This window comes from Struthio camelus, chromosome 1 (assembly GCF_040807025.1).
Source record: "Struthio camelus isolate bStrCam1 chromosome 1, bStrCam1.hap1, whole genome shotgun sequence".
Taxonomy (NCBI): domain Eukaryota; kingdom Metazoa; phylum Chordata; class Aves; order Struthioniformes; family Struthionidae; genus Struthio; species Struthio camelus.
Window position 1 is genome coordinate 134,943,106 of NC_090942.1, and position 22,348 is coordinate 134,965,453.

The 22,348-nt window shown below is 38.5% G+C and overlaps 1 protein-coding gene across 3 annotated transcripts in view; it reads right to left on the bottom strand.

Annotated features, from left to right (window-relative positions):
* POLA1 (DNA polymerase alpha 1, catalytic subunit) overlaps positions 1–22,348 on the bottom strand; it is a 217,964-nt gene that overhangs the window by 134,900 nt on the left and 60,716 nt on the right. For all 3 annotated transcript variants that reach the window (XM_068917389.1, XM_068917406.1, XM_068917397.1), the window contains 2 exons: positions 3,379–3,411; positions 1,692–1,784 (listed from right to left, as the gene is read on the bottom strand). In XM_068917389.1, the coding sequence (XP_068773490.1) occupies positions 1,692–1,784; positions 3,379–3,411 (126 nt within the window). The remainder of the gene's footprint in view (positions 1–1,691; positions 1,785–3,378; positions 3,412–22,348) is intronic.

Sequence of the window (22,348 nt, forward strand, 5' to 3'; positions counted from 1 at the left end):
AAACAATTCCACTAAATATTTTTTCTATTTCTTGAACTTGTTTTCAATGTTTACATCATACTAATGAAGTGCTTAAAAACAGCACCAGTACAGTACTGAACATACAGGCAAATTTGATTCAGAACGCTGCATGAAAATGAGGGGATAAAACAAGGGGATAAATGGGATAGAAACAATGACAATCAGAAATCTATGAGACCAGACATCAAGAGATGGCAAAACTCAGGCAGAAGATGAGAGAATTTTTCCCAAGAGAAGAAAATTAATCTCTCAGAGGAACATTGGATTCAAGCCTATAAACCCATATCTCCATATTAGAACAGAGGTATGTAGGCTAACAGCTCTTGCAGTAGTTGCTTGCATCGTCCTTGTGTGCCTTCTATGCCATCTCCATTAAAGCAAAAGTATCACGAACACAAAGTAAGCAGCCTGCATCTCTTTGTACCTGAAATTTTTAGCAAGGAAATTAAAATCTAATAAATAACTACATTTATAAGAGTCGTCTTCCTCATCAACAGATACAATTCTCTCTCCTGAAAATTCTGTTATGGTTGACGCAATACGTTGAAACCTAAACGACAGAAATGTTTGCTGAAAAGTCTCTTGTTATTTTTTAAAGAACAAATAAACAAGAAATACAAGAAGTACTTTTTATGCCAAAGAAACAAAGAATATCGAGATCTACAACTTTCACAGTTGCAATACTAGGTTTGAGGGTGTGCTTATTTAGACCTAAGAAGTTTATTCACTTTTAAAAAACAGTGAGTACATAATATTAAAATACATTAATCAAACAGGTCATGCCCTTTTAAAAGATGTAGTATAGGATAAAGAAGTATATGGGATAAAAAGCTCAATATTTGACTCTGAGAAGAATCACCAACCGGATGACAAGCTGAAAAACATACCTATTCTCTCAGTAAATTTCAAGCAAAGTTGGAAGTATTTAACCTATGCTTTAAAACTGCATGTCTTTTGTAGAATATTCTACTGAAAAAAAATTTCAACATCATCTTCTGCTTCTCATGGCTCTCATTTTCATCAGGATTTCTTTTACCTTTCAAAAATAACTTTCTTCACATCTTTTCTTTAAAATATACTTAAAACACTTCTCACTTTTCCTCCACAACACATGAGAAACACAAACGTCCCCACCCTCAGCTGCCATGTGTTAATCAATAGACCTCATCCGTTTTTGTTACACTATGGAAGTTAACATTTGAATTTACCACTGGAAATTTGATGGTACCTGCGGTGTAATATATGCTACACAACCCAACAAAACTAAGCTGACAGACATCTGAAATGTTAAAAACAAAAATAATTAACATCCAAACTGTATGCGTATTTTAATTGTAAGGCACTATTTCTCCATGATAGTTTTACTTTGGCTTACTAACTATTCAGATAATATTCTCCTGATAATTTAGGAATGGCAAAGTTATAATGAAGTTTTTAGTTTCAATTAAATCATTAAAAAAATATGTTCAGAGTAGCTATATCTGAAGATAGAGCGCTCTGAGCTTTTAATACTACAAAACTTCCATGCATGGTCATGCTCTTCTCCTTCCTGTCCTCTTCTCTGCTTTCCCCACAGAGCTCTCTTAATACCTTCTGCTCCATTTCCCCCCTTCCACATAGCATTACAGCACAGAGCTGCAGGAAAGCTTTAGAAAGGAAATAATCCTTACCTTGTTCCCCAGCTTGAAGACCTCATCCAAATTGGTGCTATTTGTATTTATCATAATGGAATCTGTGTCTCCATAAATCACTTCAAGGTTCATCTAAATGAAACAAACTGCTTTGAAAAACAAAATCAAAAACTCTCCATCCTTTTAAAGTCCCACCTTCATTTTCAACATTCAGTCTAGAAGTTCAGTGTCCATACATTATTCCTTAAATATTAAAAATTGCGGGGAAAAAAGTGAAGTAGGTTTTTACTGAAAAGTCTGCATATTTCACTGAAACATACACCTGAGTTCAGAGAGAATAATGAAATGTGAAACACTAATACATTTTAAAAAAAAAAAAAACACTCTTTGGTTGCACACGTAATAACTTTAGTAGTTAAAATGTATACTAAATGAATGCTAAAACAAATAATTCTCTGGATAATTCTAGTCTTCAAGAACCACAGGACTGGAACTCTGATCATTAATAATTTTGGACTGCTGGGACACTAGAAGGTCACCGAGACTCAAGGCAACTGCTGGACATGTTCAGACTATTCAGATAAAGACATTTAGCCAACATGCTTGAAAGATAATGCTACAGTCAGCTATCCCATTTGCAGCCATCACATGATACTATTGCAAAAATATCATTTTAGATTTTAAAAAAACATTAATGCTTAGCTACTTTATTTCAAACACTGACTAGTGAATACCATAACTGAGAATTCCACAGTAGCGTCCAGACTAGACTATGCTCTTCCTTCACATTTTTTCATAATTTGCATGCGGCTTAATATTTCTGTCTTCCCACTCCCATTCTTTTCTTCTGCTTTAATCCAGTTTTCTGTATTAGTCCTCTCCTGGTCAGCAAACCTTGCAGGGAGTAAGCTTTTCCTTCTCCAGAAGGATCTAGCTACTATGACCCACAAGTTTTGTATCTCCAGGTTGAACTACGAACAACTACATCTAAAGAAGAAAACAACCACCTCCTTGATTCCTTCTCCCTGACTGACACTCTGCTCTTCGTATCAGCTCTCCCTCTGATTCTGGTAACAATTCAAATGCCCGCTTTAAAAAAGACTGTGTGCAAACACTAACAAGACTTTCTATTTATAACCAAGAGTGACTGCCATAATACTATGGGATAATGCAGCAAACTCCAGACGAAGCGAACCACATAAAACCTTGAGATGTGTATGAAAGGCATAACAAGGGGAAAAGTGAAAAGAGAAATGTCACCAAAGTATTGGCAGATGCATCCTATGACATCATATTAAATTGAAAAATGAAAACTGGATGTCTTCAGTGGAGGAGAATCAATGTAGCTGTAAAAATTGCATGGCTATGTCCATGTTAAACTCCATATAGTCAAAAAATCATCATGTGACAGAGTTTAAAGGATGCCAAATAAATAAACCATAATAAAACACTAGAACACACAGTGTAACGGGCCTCTGAGTAAACTCTAATTAGCACTGTTGCTAATTTGCTTGCAACAGTTGCACATAGGCTTCAAGCAGGGGCTAGATCGTATCTGTACTAGGAAAAGAAAAAGCTGTAATCCATTAGGAAGGATTACATTTCTAAACCAGGCATCCTAAGAAGTGATTTCAGGTCTGGTTGGGTTACAATTCTCCTAGAATAAAAAAAATTCACCAGGTGTGCTCTTTAAGGGTTGTTGTGTAATAAAAATGCTCAGCATTACCTTTTGCACCATCTCCTTGGTATGCATCAAAATCTGAAATGAAAAAAAAAAAAAACAGAAAAATAAGGATTAGTGTATGATATAATTACAATCTAACATATGCAAACATACCCATTAGGTTGCTAACTCCAAATGCTCTCACCTTTCAAAACAAAGCAAGCCACCTCTCTTCTGGCAACACAGTCACCTCAATACTCCTATTATGTGAGTAAATTCTCACCTGACCTTGTATTAATGCTATTATTAACTCCCCTAAAACAAGATTAAGACAAATCTCAAAATTGTTTATGCACACACACGTTCTACATTAGGAAAAGAACACAGCATCAAATCAAACACTCAAATAAAATCTAATGAGGAAGTAACAGAATTAAGACTCTCACTCTAATTTAGGTCAGCCTTCTTCTCCACATGCCTTGTCTCGATATGATTGTCTTGATATCTCTTGATATTACGGAGTTCTTCCCCTGCCAAAGTCCTGCCTCATTCAGTACAGCCAGGATACTGCTCACTTAACAAGAGCCTACTCAAAAGTTTGATTATCCTTCCAATGGTCTCGAAATAGGGAATCAAAAAATGGAAAGCAGTGACCCTTACCCGCCTCTCAAAAGTTCTTGTAGGTGTCCCAACTAGCATTACATTGACTCTAGAACACAATACAGGACACGTAACAGAATTTCCACAGCTAAACAGCTGCTAGAATCATTTCTCTCTCCCTGCCATCTTTTTTCTTCTCTAGGCATGTCCTCCAAGTTCTGCAACACAAGACAGGTTTGCAACATAGCCTCCAGGACCCTGTGGATCTACCAGAAAGAAAAAAAAAAAAAAAGGCCCTATAGAAGGTCCTATAGTAAGACCATATATAGAAATGTTTAAGAAGTGACCTTAATTCTGATGTTTTATAGCTTTAGAATGTTTGACTCTTAACAGCAATAATCTTCCTTAAGGGAAGTGTGAATAAAAGGGCTGTGTGAATAAAAAGCAAACTAAATCCTCTTCCCGAACAAACAATGCATTGGATCGACAACTACACTAATATCGTCAGAGTGCAACTTTCACACCCACTTCACAAACTGCTTTTGCCGTAACTGATTAACCAAGAGGGTTTGACTACATTATTGTGACTACACTACAAAGTTAACAAACTTTGGATCATGTTTAAACCAGCTAACCTGGATACCATAAAAGCTTACCTCCAGCAGAACTGAGCACAGAAAAGATCAGCCACTTAATAATCATCAAGCTTCTCAAGCAGCTGCGCAAACTTCACCAAGTCCTTGCTGCTGCAGCTACACTTTTCTCTTAACGAAGCTAGTTCCACTTTGTCTGCACTACAGCCCTATCTGTGACTTCAGATGATACACTTTCCCTGCCCTTTCTGCTACACTGACCAGCATTAGAGCAACAGACTATTCACATGAAGTCTCCGCAGCTATCTATAAAATTCAGAGAATTTCTATTCAGAGAATTCAGGGAACTTGGGATGTGCGTCCGGCTGGGGAACAAGCCTTGTTACACACAGATTTCTCTTCCCGTTTTCACAGAGCATCTGCCTCCAACCTCTATCCTCCACCAGCTCCTTGTCCCAGTTCTGATTTCCCCAATGAGTCAATCTCCAACTACAGTCCTCACGTTTCCACTTCTGGTCCTCACCTCCTTGTCTAGTAAATTCTAGACTCACCATCCTTGTCCCTCATTTTCCTGATCTCATGCTTTCCTTCTTCCTCTGCCAACTCTTCCCAGTTTCCAATACTTAATCTCAATTCCCCCGTTCCTCCTTTGGTCTGTTCCCATTCTTCCCTTCCATGAACCCTCTCTCTGCCAACATCCATTCACCTAGCTGTGTTGCCACCATGTTCCCATTTCCTTTCTCCTAAGTGCCCCGGTGGTCTGGCACAGGACTGTAGACTCCACCCAGGCCCAGCTCCCTGTTTTCAGTCCTGATCCTCCCTACCCAGGATAAATCCTGATTTCCTCCCCCCCCCCCCCCCAACTCAGACAGTCATGCTACTTGTATACCCTTATGCTTTTGTTTTTCTTAAAAGAGGATGACTTTCAATGACTTGTAAATATCACAACAGCAACAGATCATAGCCTATTATTAAGTGAATTCGGCCACTGGGGTATTCTACTTTTAGATAGTCAGGAAATACGCTATTTTAATAGATTACATTAAATTTAGTAACCCAGTCTAAGTGCTTGTGTTTTTCCATATATTAAGTTAATTTGCAATGCTCCTTGGCCATATTTGTCAAAAAGACAAAATTACCACTTGGAGTCAAGAAATCTACATCGTGAGCTAAGCAGTAGAAGTTAGCAGGGATGAAAAAGGAGAAGGACATACCGGGAAGAACTGGCCATGCTTAGTGGGAATAAGACTACCTTCAGGAATATCCCATGAGCTCCCTGAATCCAGGGAGCTTAAAATGATTCCAAGATTCTTGACTATTGCTATTACTGTGCTGCTAGAAAATTGAAACAAAGACAAAGCATCCACTTCTACTTAGCAGTGCACAAACAGGATGACAATGCTGTCATTCCCTCAAAATTAATGGCAAGTATCTTTAATTTCTCTGAACCTCCGGATAAGCACAATGATACATACTACAGACTGCAGGAGTGCATTTATGCTCCAAAACGCTTCTTCAGTTTGTTTTGAATTATGCGCCATGGAATTATGCCCCAAAAGCTATATTGACTTTGGCATTCTTAATTGTGCAAATGCTTGACTTTGCAAATATTCTCTTTCAGTATAGTTTGTGCTTACACATGTTAATTTATCAATAACATTAATAACATATATGTATCACGCTTTTCTTCTGGGATGAGTACCTTCTGGTCTCATATTGTAAAACTTATACTAAATATTCTCCCCCTGCACCCTCCTTCTATCTTTTTAAAGCACACGAGTACATTAAATCAAATTCAAATTCAGGCCTAACCAACTATAAAGCAGAATATGTTTTTCATTATTTCATATGTAATACCACTAATCTAGAAAGTTGAGCATAACACAGTTAGTGAAAAGGATAGCTCTACAGCACCTGGGAGAGCTAAGTGGAAGAAAAAATTCATCTAGAACAGCTAGAAGCCTGAAATCTGATGGACAGCAGTCTGAACAAGTGCACTTTTCAAGTCATTCCTACATAAACTACTTTCCAAAACCATGTACGTTTTTTCTTGATCATTGGCAGAGCAGGCTACTGCATTCTCCAGTCTATTTTCCAACTTAAGAAAAATTTAGAGAAGAAAAAAATTCAATTACTTTAATCATTAATTTCACATGCAACTGTAAAAAAAATTCTAAGAAGGTCATACTATCTTTTGCCTGAAGTGACTTGCTCAAAGTAGTTTAACAAATAGAGAATAGTTTCACAACAAGTCTTTTTAAGTACATTTATTATTTTTTTTCCTTCATCCACTCTCTCTTCAAAATTTTTGAGAAACAGCACACTTTCAAGGTTAAGAAAAATAACTGAAAAGAGTGAGAATCTGAAAACTGTCAGAAAAAATCTGACAAGAATTCCTAAAGCACAGTTAAGTAGATAAACATTATATCATTTGCAAATTTTAAAGTTTTGTTGAGGTCCTATAAGCAAACTTCAACTGGTCAGGAATTATTTAACAGCCAACTATAATACTGCTCCAATACACAGAAGCTCTCGCCTTCTGATGGGAACAGAAAACTTCATTGAATAAGACTGTGCCATTCCTCAGTTAACGTCCTTGACTAAGGAATTAAAACAGGGGCCAGGAATCACTACCACTTTCATGCTAAAACACATCCAGTGATGATGATGATGGCACCATCCTTCCGCATAACATCTACCTGTTCACAGTTCAACTTCATATCTGTGAATTCATCTAAGTTGATCTTTTTCCTTATGGTAATTTTCTTCATTGAAATAGCAACAACAGTGTCTACTGCAATACTTCCATTCGTTTCTACTGCCAAGTATTTGAGAAGTCATGTTGTCTAAAACAGCTTTTAAAAAGCTTAGTTAAGAAATACTGCACAGAAGCAGCAGCTGTGTGCACTGCGTACTGCAACTCTTGAACAATCAGATGAGCTCCAACTTCAGAGAGAGCGGTCACCTAGGGCGATCAAGAGTCTCCACACTGCCACCAGCTTTAGATACGTCTTCAAGGCATCTTTCTGCTTACAGCAAGCACCCTGTGGGTATAAGCACTATTTTCTAAAGAGAGAAAGGGGTTCCCTTGCTCCCGACTGCTCCTTCCAGTCTGTTCCAAGGCTCTTGGAAGCCTTTACCTTTACAGGTAAAGGATTAAGTGCCATAACACAGATTATACCCACAGAGGTAAAAACGCTAACAGGGATGTGTTATGCTATTAGCATTCCAAAACTGTGGTAAAGAGGCAATTATGTAGTTTGAGAAGGATTTAGGAATAGTGAAAATTGAAGTTGTATCATTTTAGTTCTATGCCTCTCATACATATGCACTGTAATACACACTTCACATTATCATATACTACTTTTTCCTCCCATAAGGCAACATCACCATACTTGCGTATCGTTGAAATTATATTCGCCTTTTTAATTTGTTCCTAGCACACTTAAAATGCCTTTAACAAAAGGAAGCCTAATATTCATTGTTTCTTAGGAATATATTATTATCAATAAGGACGCATAAAGACAGAAGTGTTCAATAAATACTGCTTTTCTCTAGTTGAGACAAAGCCAGATAATGGAAGATCTCCAGAGGATTCTGGCTGTATTAAAATACTTCATTGAAAAACATGATTTGGGTTACTATACCTAGCTACTGAAAGTTAGACATTATTTAAGTATGTGACTTTGTATAATATCCAGGTGTTCTGGAAGAGCTCGACTACACAAGCATACTATTACCCCTGCCTTCCATCATTCCAGCAGTTCCACACAGCTCAAAAGGCCAGGTTTTGGCAAGTCCTTCCTCAGTGGGCTCCCTGGGAGGCAGTGAACACTGGGTCCTTGCCTCTACCCTCTTACTGCTCATGAGGCACTGCTCGTGCCTCATTAATGCAAAATTCACAAACGTTCCCCGCAGCAAGGCAAAGCATCCCCTCATGACCCTTTTTTGGTGAGGGTTAAGTTACAACGTCAGCCTTCCTCCTCTTCCAGGTCCCATCACTCACACCTTCCTTTCTGTATAGGAACCTGGGGCTGAGGACATTCTTCAGGAAAGAGAGAGGAGGGAACTTGGGTAGTTCCTGATCTCTTCACAGTTTAAAGGTCCCAGAATCCAATTCTTCCTCTTCCTAGCAAGTCCACTGACCATCTAGCTATTGTGCAAAAGGAGGTCATCATTGTCGCATTTTCCAGCCATTTTCTTCCAAGAAGAAACTGCTGAACCTAAAGACGGACTCACTTTCCCAAAGTACAAAGGCATGATCTAAGCAAAGCAAACATATCATATCCTTCCAGGCACTTAAGCAAGGGTTAGGGTCTGAACCACAACTTTGACGTAGCTGACTCGCAATGTATGTCCTTATTAGGGCATTCCCCAAGCACATATAGACACCTATGGATATATACCTTATTGGCAAAGTTCAAAAACATCCAGCTGGTTTGAAGTGTGTCCACTGTGATGCACTTTGCAAAACGTGATGCTTGAACTCCTCTGAAGTCTCCAATAGCAAAAAAAAAAAAAAAAAAAAAAAAAAAAAAAAGCAAGCAGCTGGCCTCAATTGTCCTCCACAGAGACAAAGAGGGGCAGAGAACTGAAGAACAGGAAAATGGTGAGTCTTAACAGCAGACTCGCCCTACTCCAAATGTGCTCAGAAGCACACGATTCCATCTTAATCAGAAGCTCTAAAAAGGTATTCCACTCTTATTCATTTCCTAGTGATTCAGATGGCACTGCCCCACCACCTTCTCATTAAGTTTTAAAATTATTCTAAAGACATATCACTTATACATGACATCGACTATCACAGACAATCATTAGAATTCTAGCTTACTTCACCCCTCTTTTCTTGGGAAGAAAAAAAAAAAAAAAAGCTAATTCCTACAGAGAAAGGTTACCCTTAATGTTCTAAAAAGTGAACAGGAGACCTGAAACAAAACTAAAAAGTTAGATGGGGAAATGAAAGGTAGGGACAAAACAGAAAAGAAAGCCTACCGTTTTTTTCTTGATAGTTTCTGGCATTTTCTACTTCATTCTCTGAAATAACATAATCTATAAATAGTTTCGAAAGATAATATTTTTTTTAATAGGATTATTCCCCACTAAAAAAACGCTTGGCCATGCAAAGAACATTTTTCAAACGTCCCCAAGGACAGCAGTGGATGTAGGTAACTACAAGAGGGTCACAGACAAGTTAGCTTCATCGAGTGACTGGCATATGTTAGTGCTACCCACTCTGACAGATCAGTTCTAAGTGCCAACAGCTACAAAACAGAAGGTTATAAAGACTTGCTAAATTCATTAATAAGGCAGTCGGTAGTTATCTGATTTCACAGCAACACCTGCATATTTATCTTTTCATTACCAATTGGATGATGGAATTTTTTTCAAGCACATTTCAAAAATCTGCCAACTTCAAGTGTGGAAAAAAAAAAAAACCCACAAACTTTGCGGTTAATTTTTCCCTTAACAAAGTACAGCTGTTGAGAATAATTGTTCAAGATCTTACCCTGTAATGTCAACTGCAGCAGAACAAAGAGTATTTAATTAGCAAATCTATCCAGTAATTCAACACCTATTATATAAAATGCCTTCGTGATTTTATTCAGGATAATTTGCTAAGAGGGTTATTACTGACATTCAGATGAAATTTAAAATTCCTACGCAAGTCGAGTCATAATAGCAGTAATGATCCCCCCAATCAGGAGATACTGTGTCACACAAGGTTCTTTTGCAATGCAGCAGCCGATTTCCTGACTTCTTAATTCCTGGGCTCGGCTCAGTGAGAGCCCTTCATGCCAATATTTCAGTCAGCAATACATCCTTAATGGGACTCTATTAAAATACCTAGAATAAAAAATTACTTTTTTTTCCTTGTTAAAAAGAATGACAGCGCTGCTATCATATCAATCATTAGCAGTTTCTCAGAAACGCGCAGCAAAGGAAGGGAGGTTTATAGTGAGGCTGGGAAGACAGAAGAAAGGAGGAAGAGAATAGGAAAATTGTTACTCATTGGTTTCCTTTTGCAAAAAATATTGCACAGGGAATCCAGGCAGGAAGAATTAATTGCCTGGCAACCTGTCTGCACGGCCATGCCTTCCTCCCCAAACAAATACTTCCAAAAGCCTGTGAACGTCTCAGCATAGTGAGCATCTGTGAAATTCTGTTTTAACATTTTACTTGTAAAAGCAAAACTAGCACCGTATACTTTTTCTTGCCCACGAAATGTGAGTCAACATAAATTGAAAGATTTTAATTGCAGACAAGGAATCAAGCTGCAAAATTCTCTGTCCTGATTCTACTTCAAGGCACTAATTACTCAATTAAACAAACACTCATTCCCTTTCTGAAAACACATTCTTAAAGAAAAGCAAATACGCAGAGAACAGTTTTACCATTACACCTAGCATTCTGAACCATTTCTTATTTAAAGACCACTACAACAGTCTCTTCCTGCCAAAGACAATTATATGAAAACAAGCTAAGACCTCCAAGTTAAACCATAATGGGATAGGATACAAGACTAATATGCTGATGCAAAGATCTCTCCTCAAGATGTCCGAATTCTCTGTTGACTCCCCCAGGCCAGTCATGAAGAGAAAGTGACATTTAAATCCAGACTGAAAAGACTGACTAGACTGATTGTAAAAATACCACATCAAAGACTGTAAAAATACCACATCAAAGAAGCATACCCAAGAGCAGTTCATCTACACAGTCTCCTTACGCAAGGAGAAAAAATGACATTTTCATGGCCTTGGCAAAAATTATTTTTTTGAAGACTATCCTGCAGTTACCTAGTGTATACCTGAGATTTTTTCCACTTCAGGTGTTTATTTGTGTAGTTACATAGTGGTAAAATGACTCTGTCATCATCTTTAACAATTTGTATTAGTTAGTCCTTCCCACGACAAAGAGGAACAAACAGGCAGAAAGAAGAACTCTTTTCTGGCATATCACATCACTCACTAATCCACATAAATATTTCTGCACCTCTGTCTTTATCTTTGCAACCTATTCATTAGCTTAGCTACTATTCTGTGATAAGTAGCCTCTAGCACAGATAAACTATGGCTGCAGAATACTGCAAAAAGATTTTATTAAGGAGGATTTTCAAAGAAGGTTTTTCTCACTGGATAGAAAGGCATGTATGCCATAAGCAAAAGTGAAACAAAGATAGAGGCCTTCTTTGCTACAAAGAACGAAACATCACAGTACAGTGCTTTCATTAAACAGCAGACATGATTTAGAAAAGTTTGAGTGATCAGATTCAAATAATAAATAAATGTATTCTGTTTTAAAGAGCTTCTGTTGAATAACTGCTTTACTTAGATAATACATTCCAAGTTACACTTCCCCCAAAACATATACTTTTAGGGAAAGTTAACAGTATCAGAAGTGAACCCTGTACAGTCAAAATTTTCCTTTCAGGTTTTTTCAGAAACGCTGAAACCAACCGTCCATACTCCACTCAGAACTGACAGATACTAATATATAGATGTAGATACAAAAAGCAAAACTGGATGGTAACCAAACACAAAGGAAGAATGGTTCCACAGGAGCGGCAACATACACAAAGATGCAGATACATGTTTAAGTGACAACAACAGAAGACAGGATCTTCTTTCTCACAAACAACTGGAAATGCACAAAAAAGGTAGCACTAGAAACATGCCGAGCACAACAAAAATTCACATGCATGTTTGTCACATTTTGACAAGGAACGTAAAGATGACAATAAAAGACTAAAGATGATGTGAATCAAATTACATCCTGAAGACGTTCTCTCGATGCATCTATCTCATTAAACACTTAGGCATGCTAGAAACAATTATATATTTAAAATTCTACAATATCTCTATTTCAAGCATTTGTGGTGAGCTTCACTCAAGAAGACAGAAAGACCAGAATTAATTCTTTATTCAGTTGTACAATTACTGGTCATTCTGCACAATATATTATAAACTATCCTATACTAAAGCAAACGTTGACTATTTGGGAAAGGATTATTTTGGTGTTAGGATGAAAGAAATGCACTGAAACTTACTCCTAGAGCTTTGGACAAAAGTAAAAAAAAAAAAATTTTTTTATCTGTGAAATAGAGAAACTGAGTGCTCAGCAACAAAGTTGAATATTTGATTCTACAGAAGCTAACTGATCTCATTCTCACCCTACTTTGTTTTCTCTGAAGTAGTAAGAACACCAAGTCAGCATAGATAACTAGCTGTTAAAAATGTTTGTATGGCATGGACATCTCTTACCAGTACAGACACTAATGCTAGATTTAGAGAAAGCAAATGACAGAACTGGTGAGAGTTAGTAGAGAAGTACCAGGGCTCAGAGCCCATCTACAGAATTATTTTCTCTCTGATCAACTCATTCAAAAGTGAAAACCCCAAAGGAGCTGGAGCAGGGAAATTTGTTCCCTATTTCACTCTATGAAAAAACGGAGATCCATAATACCTAAATCCCCTTGAAGAACATTTACTCAAATCAATTTCAGCTAATTAACTCTTTTGATTTATTTTTTATTTAAATTCATTAAATCCATTTATGTTTTATGAATATAAAACATAACTACATGATTTAAAAGCAGTTTTACTTGATAATGATACTGTTTTGTGCATTTCAGAAGCTAAGTTTATGACAAACCACAAGTAATAACACTTCTAATATTAAACAAAAATACAATCAGCACGATTTACTATTTCCTAATAAAAATAAAATGTATGTTCAGCTCTTCAATATTTAAATGAATACAAATACATACATCCTCCACAGAGGAAACAGCAGTATCTATTTTAGTGAAATGAACAAACATTTAAGTAGTAGGGCTTTATTTTGCTTTATTTCCAGAACCAAATTGGTTTAACACGTTCAGCAATTCACTACAAAAAATAATTACAAGAATATTAAACAATTAAAATGAATTACTTAAACCAAGGTTTCCTGTTGGGTGATACAAGCTAGAATCTAGCCAGATTTAAACTAGAGCACAGGGATCTTTTTTTAATAGCAAATTCTATTCCTGAGTAGGGAAAAATAGCCATACAATCATCCACATCAGGTCTGAGCTGAACAGCAGCTTTAGAGTTTATCCTTCAAACCATATAAACATGTCTCTCTTGATCTCGAGCTGACAGAAATATAAATACTGTCTCATCTCCCAGATAAATTACTCTCAGTGCCATACATTTGTTCTGATCAATAGTGAAGATAGTTTTTCAAGATGATAAGTATTTTCGTAAAATAGAAAGAAAAATACTCCTCAAGCTCACATAAAATCAGTCTACAAGACTCAGAGAAGGTACTCCAAAGACTGAAGTTTTTTGTTTTTTTTTTTTTTTTAAAGCAATGGATAAACTCAGTGCAACATCCAAGATCACGACAAATCCCTTGAGATCTAAATCATTCAATTTTTGGACAGAAAAAAAAAGGCTGAAACCAGGACTCCAAACTCTGGAAGACCCTGCTCTCATCTTCCAACTTTTAAAGAAGGGTTCACCATGAAAAGAAAAGTCCATTGTAAGAAAGACTCCTTAAAACAACAACAAAGCGTGGAGCTGACAGGAAATGAACCTGGACTGAGTATACTTTTCTAAGGTCCTACTGGTTAGTAGCTTTTAAATAGTAACTACTAGTAACTTAGAGGTTCAGGGAAGAGAAAGGGGCTAGGGAAAGATAAGCAAGTGCCAAAGAGGACAGCAGATGCAGAAATCAATTGCTCAGAGATGCGTATTCTTACAAGAAGAAGAGCTTCTCCTGAAAAATACGGCCTCTCCTTGAATAATCACAGGCACTTTTGCAGTAGCAATACAAAACAGAGCAAGACAATCTCTGTGGGGAGACGCTGATGTTCACAGAAAAAATTAAAGGACTCGCTAGTCCTGGTACTGCATCGATTGTGTATGATAAAAATCTCCGTAAGTGATTTGAACTGCTTTAAAACTAAACTGTTCTTTCATCATGACTAAGTGGTTGTCTATCAAAACAATATCTATTCAAACTCAGAGACATACGTTAGCCTCTAATTACCCTCCAAAGAAGGTTCTCATACCTAATTTCTTAAATGTCATGTAAAATTTTCATGAAGTATGTAATTTTGTTTCATTGAATTACATATATTTAGACAATATGACAGTTGTTAATATTAAATTAAACAGAACATGTGGTTGCACAGCTAGTGTCAGCAAAAGAGTTCTGGGCTTTATCATCATGGGACCCTCTTTGAGGTTTGAGGATTGCTTGGGAGAGACAGGACCCACCTGATTAAGCGAGGCAAAAGCATCTTTGCCAACAGGCTGGCCAGCTTGGTGAGGAGAGCTCTAAACCAGGAACAAGGCAGGGAAGGAGAGGATGGCCAACAGTCAAGTGAGAAGTGGTGGACTGGGTTGGTAAGGAAAGGGTCTGGGATGATGTGAACAAAAAAAGGACCTCATAATCAACAGAACAGGGCTGAACGGGGTCCACTTCAAGCGTAACCACACGAATAAGGGAGTACCTACAGGACTGCATTACAGGGAGAGCTCTCATATTTTTTCAGGGAAATTAACAGGACTGGATGCCTCTCTGAAGTACCTGTACACTAATGCTCACATAGCACAGGGAAGAATTAGAGGTCTGCGTGCTGTTGCAGGGCTGTGATCTCATTGGGATCACAGAGATGATCACGTGGCAGGAAAGCTCACAAGACAGGAGCGCTGCAACAGATAAGTACAGGCTCTTTAGGAAGGACAGGCCGGGAAGGCGAGAAGGGGGAGCTGTCCTGTCTGTGACAGCACAGCAGGAATGCATGCAGCTCCGCGGAGGGACAAGTGATGAGCCAGCTGAAAGCTTATGGGTCAGGGATAGAGGGTAGACCAATGTCGGCAGCGTTGTGGGTGTCTGCTGCAGACCACCTGGTCAGGAAGAAGTAGATGAGACCTTCTTCAGACAACTAGAAGAAGCTTCATGTTCACAGGCCCTGGTCCTCATGAGGAACTTAAGCCACTCTGATATCTGCTGGAGAGACAACACAGCAGGGCACAGGCAATCCAGGAGGTTTCGGGAGTGCACTGATGACAAATTCCAAGCACAGGTGATTGAGGAGCTAGTAAAGGGAGGCACCCTGCTGAACTCGATTTGTACAAACAAGGAAGAAATGGTCAGGACTGTGAAAGTTGGAGGCAGCCTTTGCTGCAGTGACCATGAGATGGTGGAGTTCAGGATTGTGAGAGGAAAGAACACGGCAAAAAGCAGGATCCCAATCTGGGATTTCAGAAGAACAGATTTTGGCCTATTCAGGGATCTGCTTGGAAGAATCCCATGGGATACAGCTTAGAGAGAACAGGGGTCTAGAAAAGCTGTTTGATTTCCAACGATCACCTCCTCCAAGCTCAAGACTGGTCCATCCCAATAAGCAGGAAATCAAGCAAAGACAGCAGGACGCCTGCATGGATGAACAAGATGCTCCTGACTAAACTCAGGCATAAAAAGGAAGCACAGAAGAGGTGAAAGCAGGCACAACTGACCCAGAAGGAATATAAAGACGCTGTCTGAGCATGCAGGGATGGAATTTGGAAAGCCAAAACCCATCCGGAGCTGAGTCTGTTGAGAGACATGAAGGGCAACCACAAAGCCTTCTACAGGTAAATAAGCAGGATTAGAAAGTCTAGGGAAAATGTGGGTCTGCTGCTGAATGGGGTAGGGGACCTGGTGACAAAGGACACAGAAAAGGCTGAGGTACTGAATGCCTTCTTTACCTCTGTCTTTACTGGCAAAACTTTCCTTCAGGAATCCCAGGCCCCTGAGACCAGAGGGGAAGTCTGGAGCACGGAAAACTTACCCTTGGTGGAGGAGGATCAGATTAGGGAACATTTAAACAAACTGGACATACACAGGTCCATGGGCCCTGACAGGAAACACCCACGAGTGCTGAGGCCACTCTTGATTATCTTTGAAAGGCTGTGGCAATCAGGAGAGGTTCATGAGGACAGGAAGAAAGCAAGTGTCACTCCTACCTTCAAGGAGGGCAGGAAGCAGGATTTGGGGAACTACAGGTCGGTCAGCCTGCCTTACCTTGATCACCTTGAAGGTGATCGAGCAAATAGTCCTGGAAACCGTGTTGAAACACGTGAACATGAAGGACAAGAAGATATTTGGAAGTAGTCAGCACGGATTTACAAAAGGAAGATCACGCTTAACCAAACTGATAGCCTTCTACAATGAAATGATTGACTTGGTGGATAAAGAGAGAGCAGTGGATGCTGTTTACTTCAGTAAAGGCTTCTGACGCTGTCTCCCATTATTTCCTCAAAGACAAACTGATAAAGTACAGGCCTGATAAGCAGACAGTGAGGTGGACTGAAAGCTGGCTGAACTGACAGGCTCAAGGTTTGCGATAAACAGCACAAAGTCTAACTGGAGGCCACTCACTGGTGGTATACCTCTGGGGCGCTACTGGGGCCAATGCTATTTAAATCTGCCTTAATGACTTGCATGATAGAACAGAGGGCAAGTTTGCAGATGATACAAAACTGGGAGAAATGGCTGATACACCTCATGGTTGTGAAGCCATTCAGAGGGGCCTCGACAGGCTGGAGAAATCTCACGGCTTACTGGAACCTCATAAAGTCCAACAACGTGAAATGCAAAGCCCTGCGCCTGGGGAGGTATAACACCATGCACCAGTACATGCTGGGGATTGACTGACTGGAAACCAGGTTTGCAGAAAATGACCCGGTGGCAACAAGTTGATCATAAGCCAGCAATGTGCCTTGGTGGCAAAGAAGGGCAATGGCATCCTGGGCTGCACTAGGCAGTGATGCCAGCAGGTCAAGGGAGGCAGTCTTTCCCTTCTACTCACTATCCTAGTGAGACCACATCTGGTCTGGGCTCCCTAGGACAAGAGAGAAACAGACATACTGGAGCAAGTCGAGTGTAGGTCTACAAAGATAATTAAGGGATTGGAGCATCTGACCTATGAGAGGCTGAGAAAGCTGGAACTGCTCCGCCTGGAGAAGAGACGGCTCAGGGGGATCTGATCACCGTGCTCCCCCTCGATGGGGGGAACACAGAGGATGAAGCCAGAGCCTTCGCAGCAGTGCCCAGCAAAAGGACAGGAGGCAATGAGCACAAATTGAAATACAAGAAATCCCTTGTAAACACAAGAAAGCTTCTTCACTGTAAGGATGCTCAAACATTGCAACAGATTACTCAAAGAGATTGTGGAGTCTCCATCTTTGGAGATACTCAAAACTCAACTGGACATGGCCCTGAGCAACCTGCTCCAGGTGACTGTGCTTTGAGCAGAGGGGCTGCACTATCCAATTTCCAGTGGTCCCTTCCAACCTCAGCTATTCTATGATTCTGTGATCCTCAAAGGATCTCTTCTTATAGGCTCCCTACAGATAAGAAAGTAGTAAGTCAGATTTTGCTTGTGTTACAGGTACAATTTAAGAATCAAGTCATATAAAAACACACTCACCACCCCACTGGGGAAACCTAGTACCTTAATTATGACTCATATATGGCTAACTGAGACAGAAAACATGATCTCCAGATGGACAGACACCTTGAGAGACCGAGTGTCACCTTTACGTGAGGAGGTCTCTCTATTCTGAAGAAAAGGATCGTTCTGAAAGCCTCTGAAATAATCTACTCCAGAACTGCTAAGTTATAAGTCAATTTGATTAAGGAAGGAGTTCCTCTTCATTCAGGTTCCTAACCCTATCAAGATGGTCAGGTTTCCACAAAGCCGCTGAAATATAAAAGACAAGAGAACAACCAGAAGTTGCCCATTTCCTGAAAGTGCTTAAGAATGCAAACGCCTAAACACATCACAGTGTTCTCGCTGGATATGTTGGGGGGAGGGGGAGTAAAAAAAAAAAAAAAAAAAAAAGGAAATTAAAAGAAAAAAAAAGGGAGGGGGAAAAGGAAAAAAAAAAATCATAGAGCTCCTGAGACATAAAGGACCCCACAAGACAAAGTAAGCATCTAGAAAGCATTTCAGAAATAAAATCTACTGGCATAAGACTCATGGCTAGTTTCTGGCATACACTTAGATCTCAACATAGAGGCAAAAATATGAAAAAAGACCACTCATGTAATAAGGCTTTTAGCCATTTTAGAACTTGCTACAAAAATTTTACTCGTTAATAATCCAAGATTGCTTGTTAATTAGGGCTTTCTACTGTAAACTGGGAAGAGGAACTATCAGGTGCATTGGTACAGCTTTATCTTCTAGACTTTTCCTATAAGCACACATAAGAAAAAAGGGCCCGGGCCCAGACACTATTGCCCATCCATACACATCCACAATAGCATAGATATTATAAACACTTAAAGGAGCTACAAATGGAATCATATTGGATGCAACAGGGCTCCAGGAGAAACAGAAACATGCTTCAGGACATGTTTTATGAATACAACAATTGCAAAAAGCTGAGCTTCATGGAAAAACAAATTCCTGAAAGGGATCAGCTTATTTTTAGTTTTTAAAACCTCAGCAGTTAATGGTCAATTGGTCAGAGATCTAAAATAGCAGTCTAGAACATTTTTAATACCATTTGTCTCTTCAATAGCCTGTCTCATAACAGAAGACACTGAGTTAAGGTTTCTGTATGTAGGGTGACACTTCAGTCATGGAAATTAACAAGCAGGGATAGATGAATTCCGTGCGCTGTTTTTAAAAACAGAGCAAATTTAGAGGCTTACCAAAGCATTCCATTTAAGTTTTCAGGACTCTGAACTCATGTAAAGAAATGACAGCCGCAGAACTTACTTTTATGCATTAGTCTGCCGTTTACAATGGATAAGTAATTTAGCACTCCGTGTACTGCCCATTCCTTTCAGTATTTAGAATTTCCAAATTGATAGCAGTACAGCTTCGTTATTAATGAAATCAAGTTGTTAGGATGTCATCATATAATACCACAGGATATGGACTTGTTTGTTAATTGCAAAGAACATGAAAATATTAAGACTAGCAAAACAAACACATGCATTTAACCTTTCACCATGACCCTCTAGGAACCTAATCCAAATACTGACTTTCAGCCACATATCAGATTAAAGTAGTGGAGTTTTACCACTCATGCAATCCACATAATACACCTAAAATGATATTGCTCAACAGGAATACATTTCTATTCTAGTGATGGAAAAACCCTAATTATAAATGCAACTAAAGCATGCTACCCCCATAAATCCATTATTGCAAGAGAGGCATGCTGATTATTTTTTAAATCCTTAATTTGTCATTTAGACCTACTGATATCTCATTTGTAGAGAATTCAAAACACATTTGCACAAAACTAGCTTGCTAAAACATTAACAATGTTTATAAATCTCTCACTTACTTCCCTACAATTTGACAGGATTGATTTTGTGCTACATACTTTAACTCAATCAATCTTTGACTTTGGAAATTTTCATTCAAAGTCTTCATCCCACGAATTCAGTTAAAGAACATCACATCACAACCTAAAGGTTTTGTTTAATCTAGAAATGCAGCTAACAAGCTTTCCTATTTCTTATTACAGAAGTTTGAATCATTCATAAAGAACTCAGCTTTCACTCATAAGCCTTCTTTCTTTCAACGCTCTCTCTCTCGCTCTTACTTTTCAGTTCAAACAGAATGCACCAATACTGATTTGCATTATTGTCACACCAGTGATTCGATATCCTCATTAGAGTTATACCTGAAATGAGACCTGCAGGGCCTTGAGAGAAGTTTTAGCGCCAACATAATAAACTAACCATAAGCACCAATCGATAGCAGCTTGATTTCATCCACTGGTATTATAGTTACAAATCTTGTTAAGCTTCTTTTTAATTCCCTTGGATTTTTAAAGGTGACTCAAAACCAGAAGGCATGATAAGGATAGGCTCTAACTACAGAAATGCCTTTAGCAATTTTCTGGAATTCCAAGACCCAGTTAAAATTAAAAATCCATCAGTCTTGCATTAAAACATCACCACCACACAAAAAAAACCCTACATATTCCCTTCAGAGAGCATAAGAATATGAAGTGCTTACAAAAATGCAAGAATATAAAACTTTTATTTGAAAACACATTAAACCATCTGGGCTTAAAAAAAAAAAAAGGCAAAAAAACCCAAAAAACAAAAAACCTTAGGCAACTAACCTCCAGGACACCGAAAGGATACTGCTACTTTCTGACATAGATAACACTAGTTTTAGTATGTCTCAATTAGCTGCAAATTGAGAGATCTGAAAGGATTTTCCCAGGAAATATACATGCAATATGTTTGGTAAGAGACATCTATTCTTTTCCGAGGAAGCACATCCTGAATTCCTTTATGTTTATTAATCTAGACATTTATTTTGACCACACATATAGACAAAAATTTATATAAAAGATATAACGCTGCTTCATGCTGCAAGTCATGAACGAACCACAATGTGATAAAGATCAATGAAAAGGTTTATCCTAAGTGTTTTCAAGAACACAATTCATTACATCTTTCCCAAGCTTGTGACACTAGCACTAGCAGTTACAATCTTAAAAAATAAGGCTCAAGTGAACCTTGACAGTTCATCTACTAGTCCATCAACTTGGTCATTCAGGTGAACTGTACATTTAACTAAAGGTCTATAATGGATCAGATGGCCCATCCACCTGAACTGCTACAATTTTTCTATTCCAATATTTCCTTTTCATAAGCAGTCGCTCTGCCTCAATCCATCATGTAACAGAACTGTCACAAAGACGAAATATGATGAATTCAAAGTATTTGAATATTTATTTGATTACAGTAAAGATTATCCTTTCTGATTAATGTATAGAAAACTCTCCAATAGAGGAGAAAGTTAATTAACACCTAATCTTCAAGCTTTTCAGATGAGTTCCATCTCAACAAAACTGGAAGACTTCTACACTTTAAGACAAGTTTCTCATTTTCATTCAAAAAGGCACACCTGGTAGTCCAACAGTAACAGTATGAAAGGAAAATGGAAAAACAAAAAGGTACTCAAATCAAGCAAAAAACATGCTCCTCCACCCTGCTGTGCATGTGCTTGCAGTTGTATCATCACCTAGGTAACACCTGAGTAAGCAAGGTACACTTGCCTACAGACAGAGAGTGATTGGACAAGTTAGACAGAGGGGAAAAGATACTTAAATTGCTTGGAAGTCAAACAGTAGAAACAGCCTACAAAATCTGGTAGCATTCAGACTTCTGGACTGACTTTCGAGAAGAGTTTGCTGTCACTGCTGGTGTTTGAATTTCTAAGCACAGAACCCAAAAATCATTGTGAAGGCAATTTCTACACAACAGCAAACCAAAGTATCTCCAGCCTAAGTTGGTCACTTACAATGGGCCTATCTTCAACCAGGTTCTCTGCTTAAAAAAAAAAATCAAGCTCCCAGCACTTTCACAATGCACATGCAATTCTAATCCTTTCCATCTTCAGGGCTTCTGCAAAAGATGTTGCCTACATTGAGAAACGCTGTCTCTGTTATTCAACGTTATTATTTCCATATACGGCAAATAGTATTTTCTCCTAAGGCTTTTCACTGTGCTACAGAAGACACCATGGGCATCAGTAGGCAAACCTAACGATCAAAAAAGATTTCTATGGGATTCTTTGAAGATGCAACAAGTTCTCCAACCATTTTGGTAATAAAGGAAATGGTCATATATCAAAGGAAAATATCTTAAAGCTGATGCCAAGAAGGAAAGGCTACATGATCAGATGGTAAAGTTACTAGTTAGTAGCAAGTCTTAAAAACTGGGTAAACTCCCATGAAGACAGTAAATTTGAGGCTCACGTCAGAATCAACAACCAGCAACATTACAAAGAGCAAATCATTTACTGTTCTTTCAAAGGATGACAATTC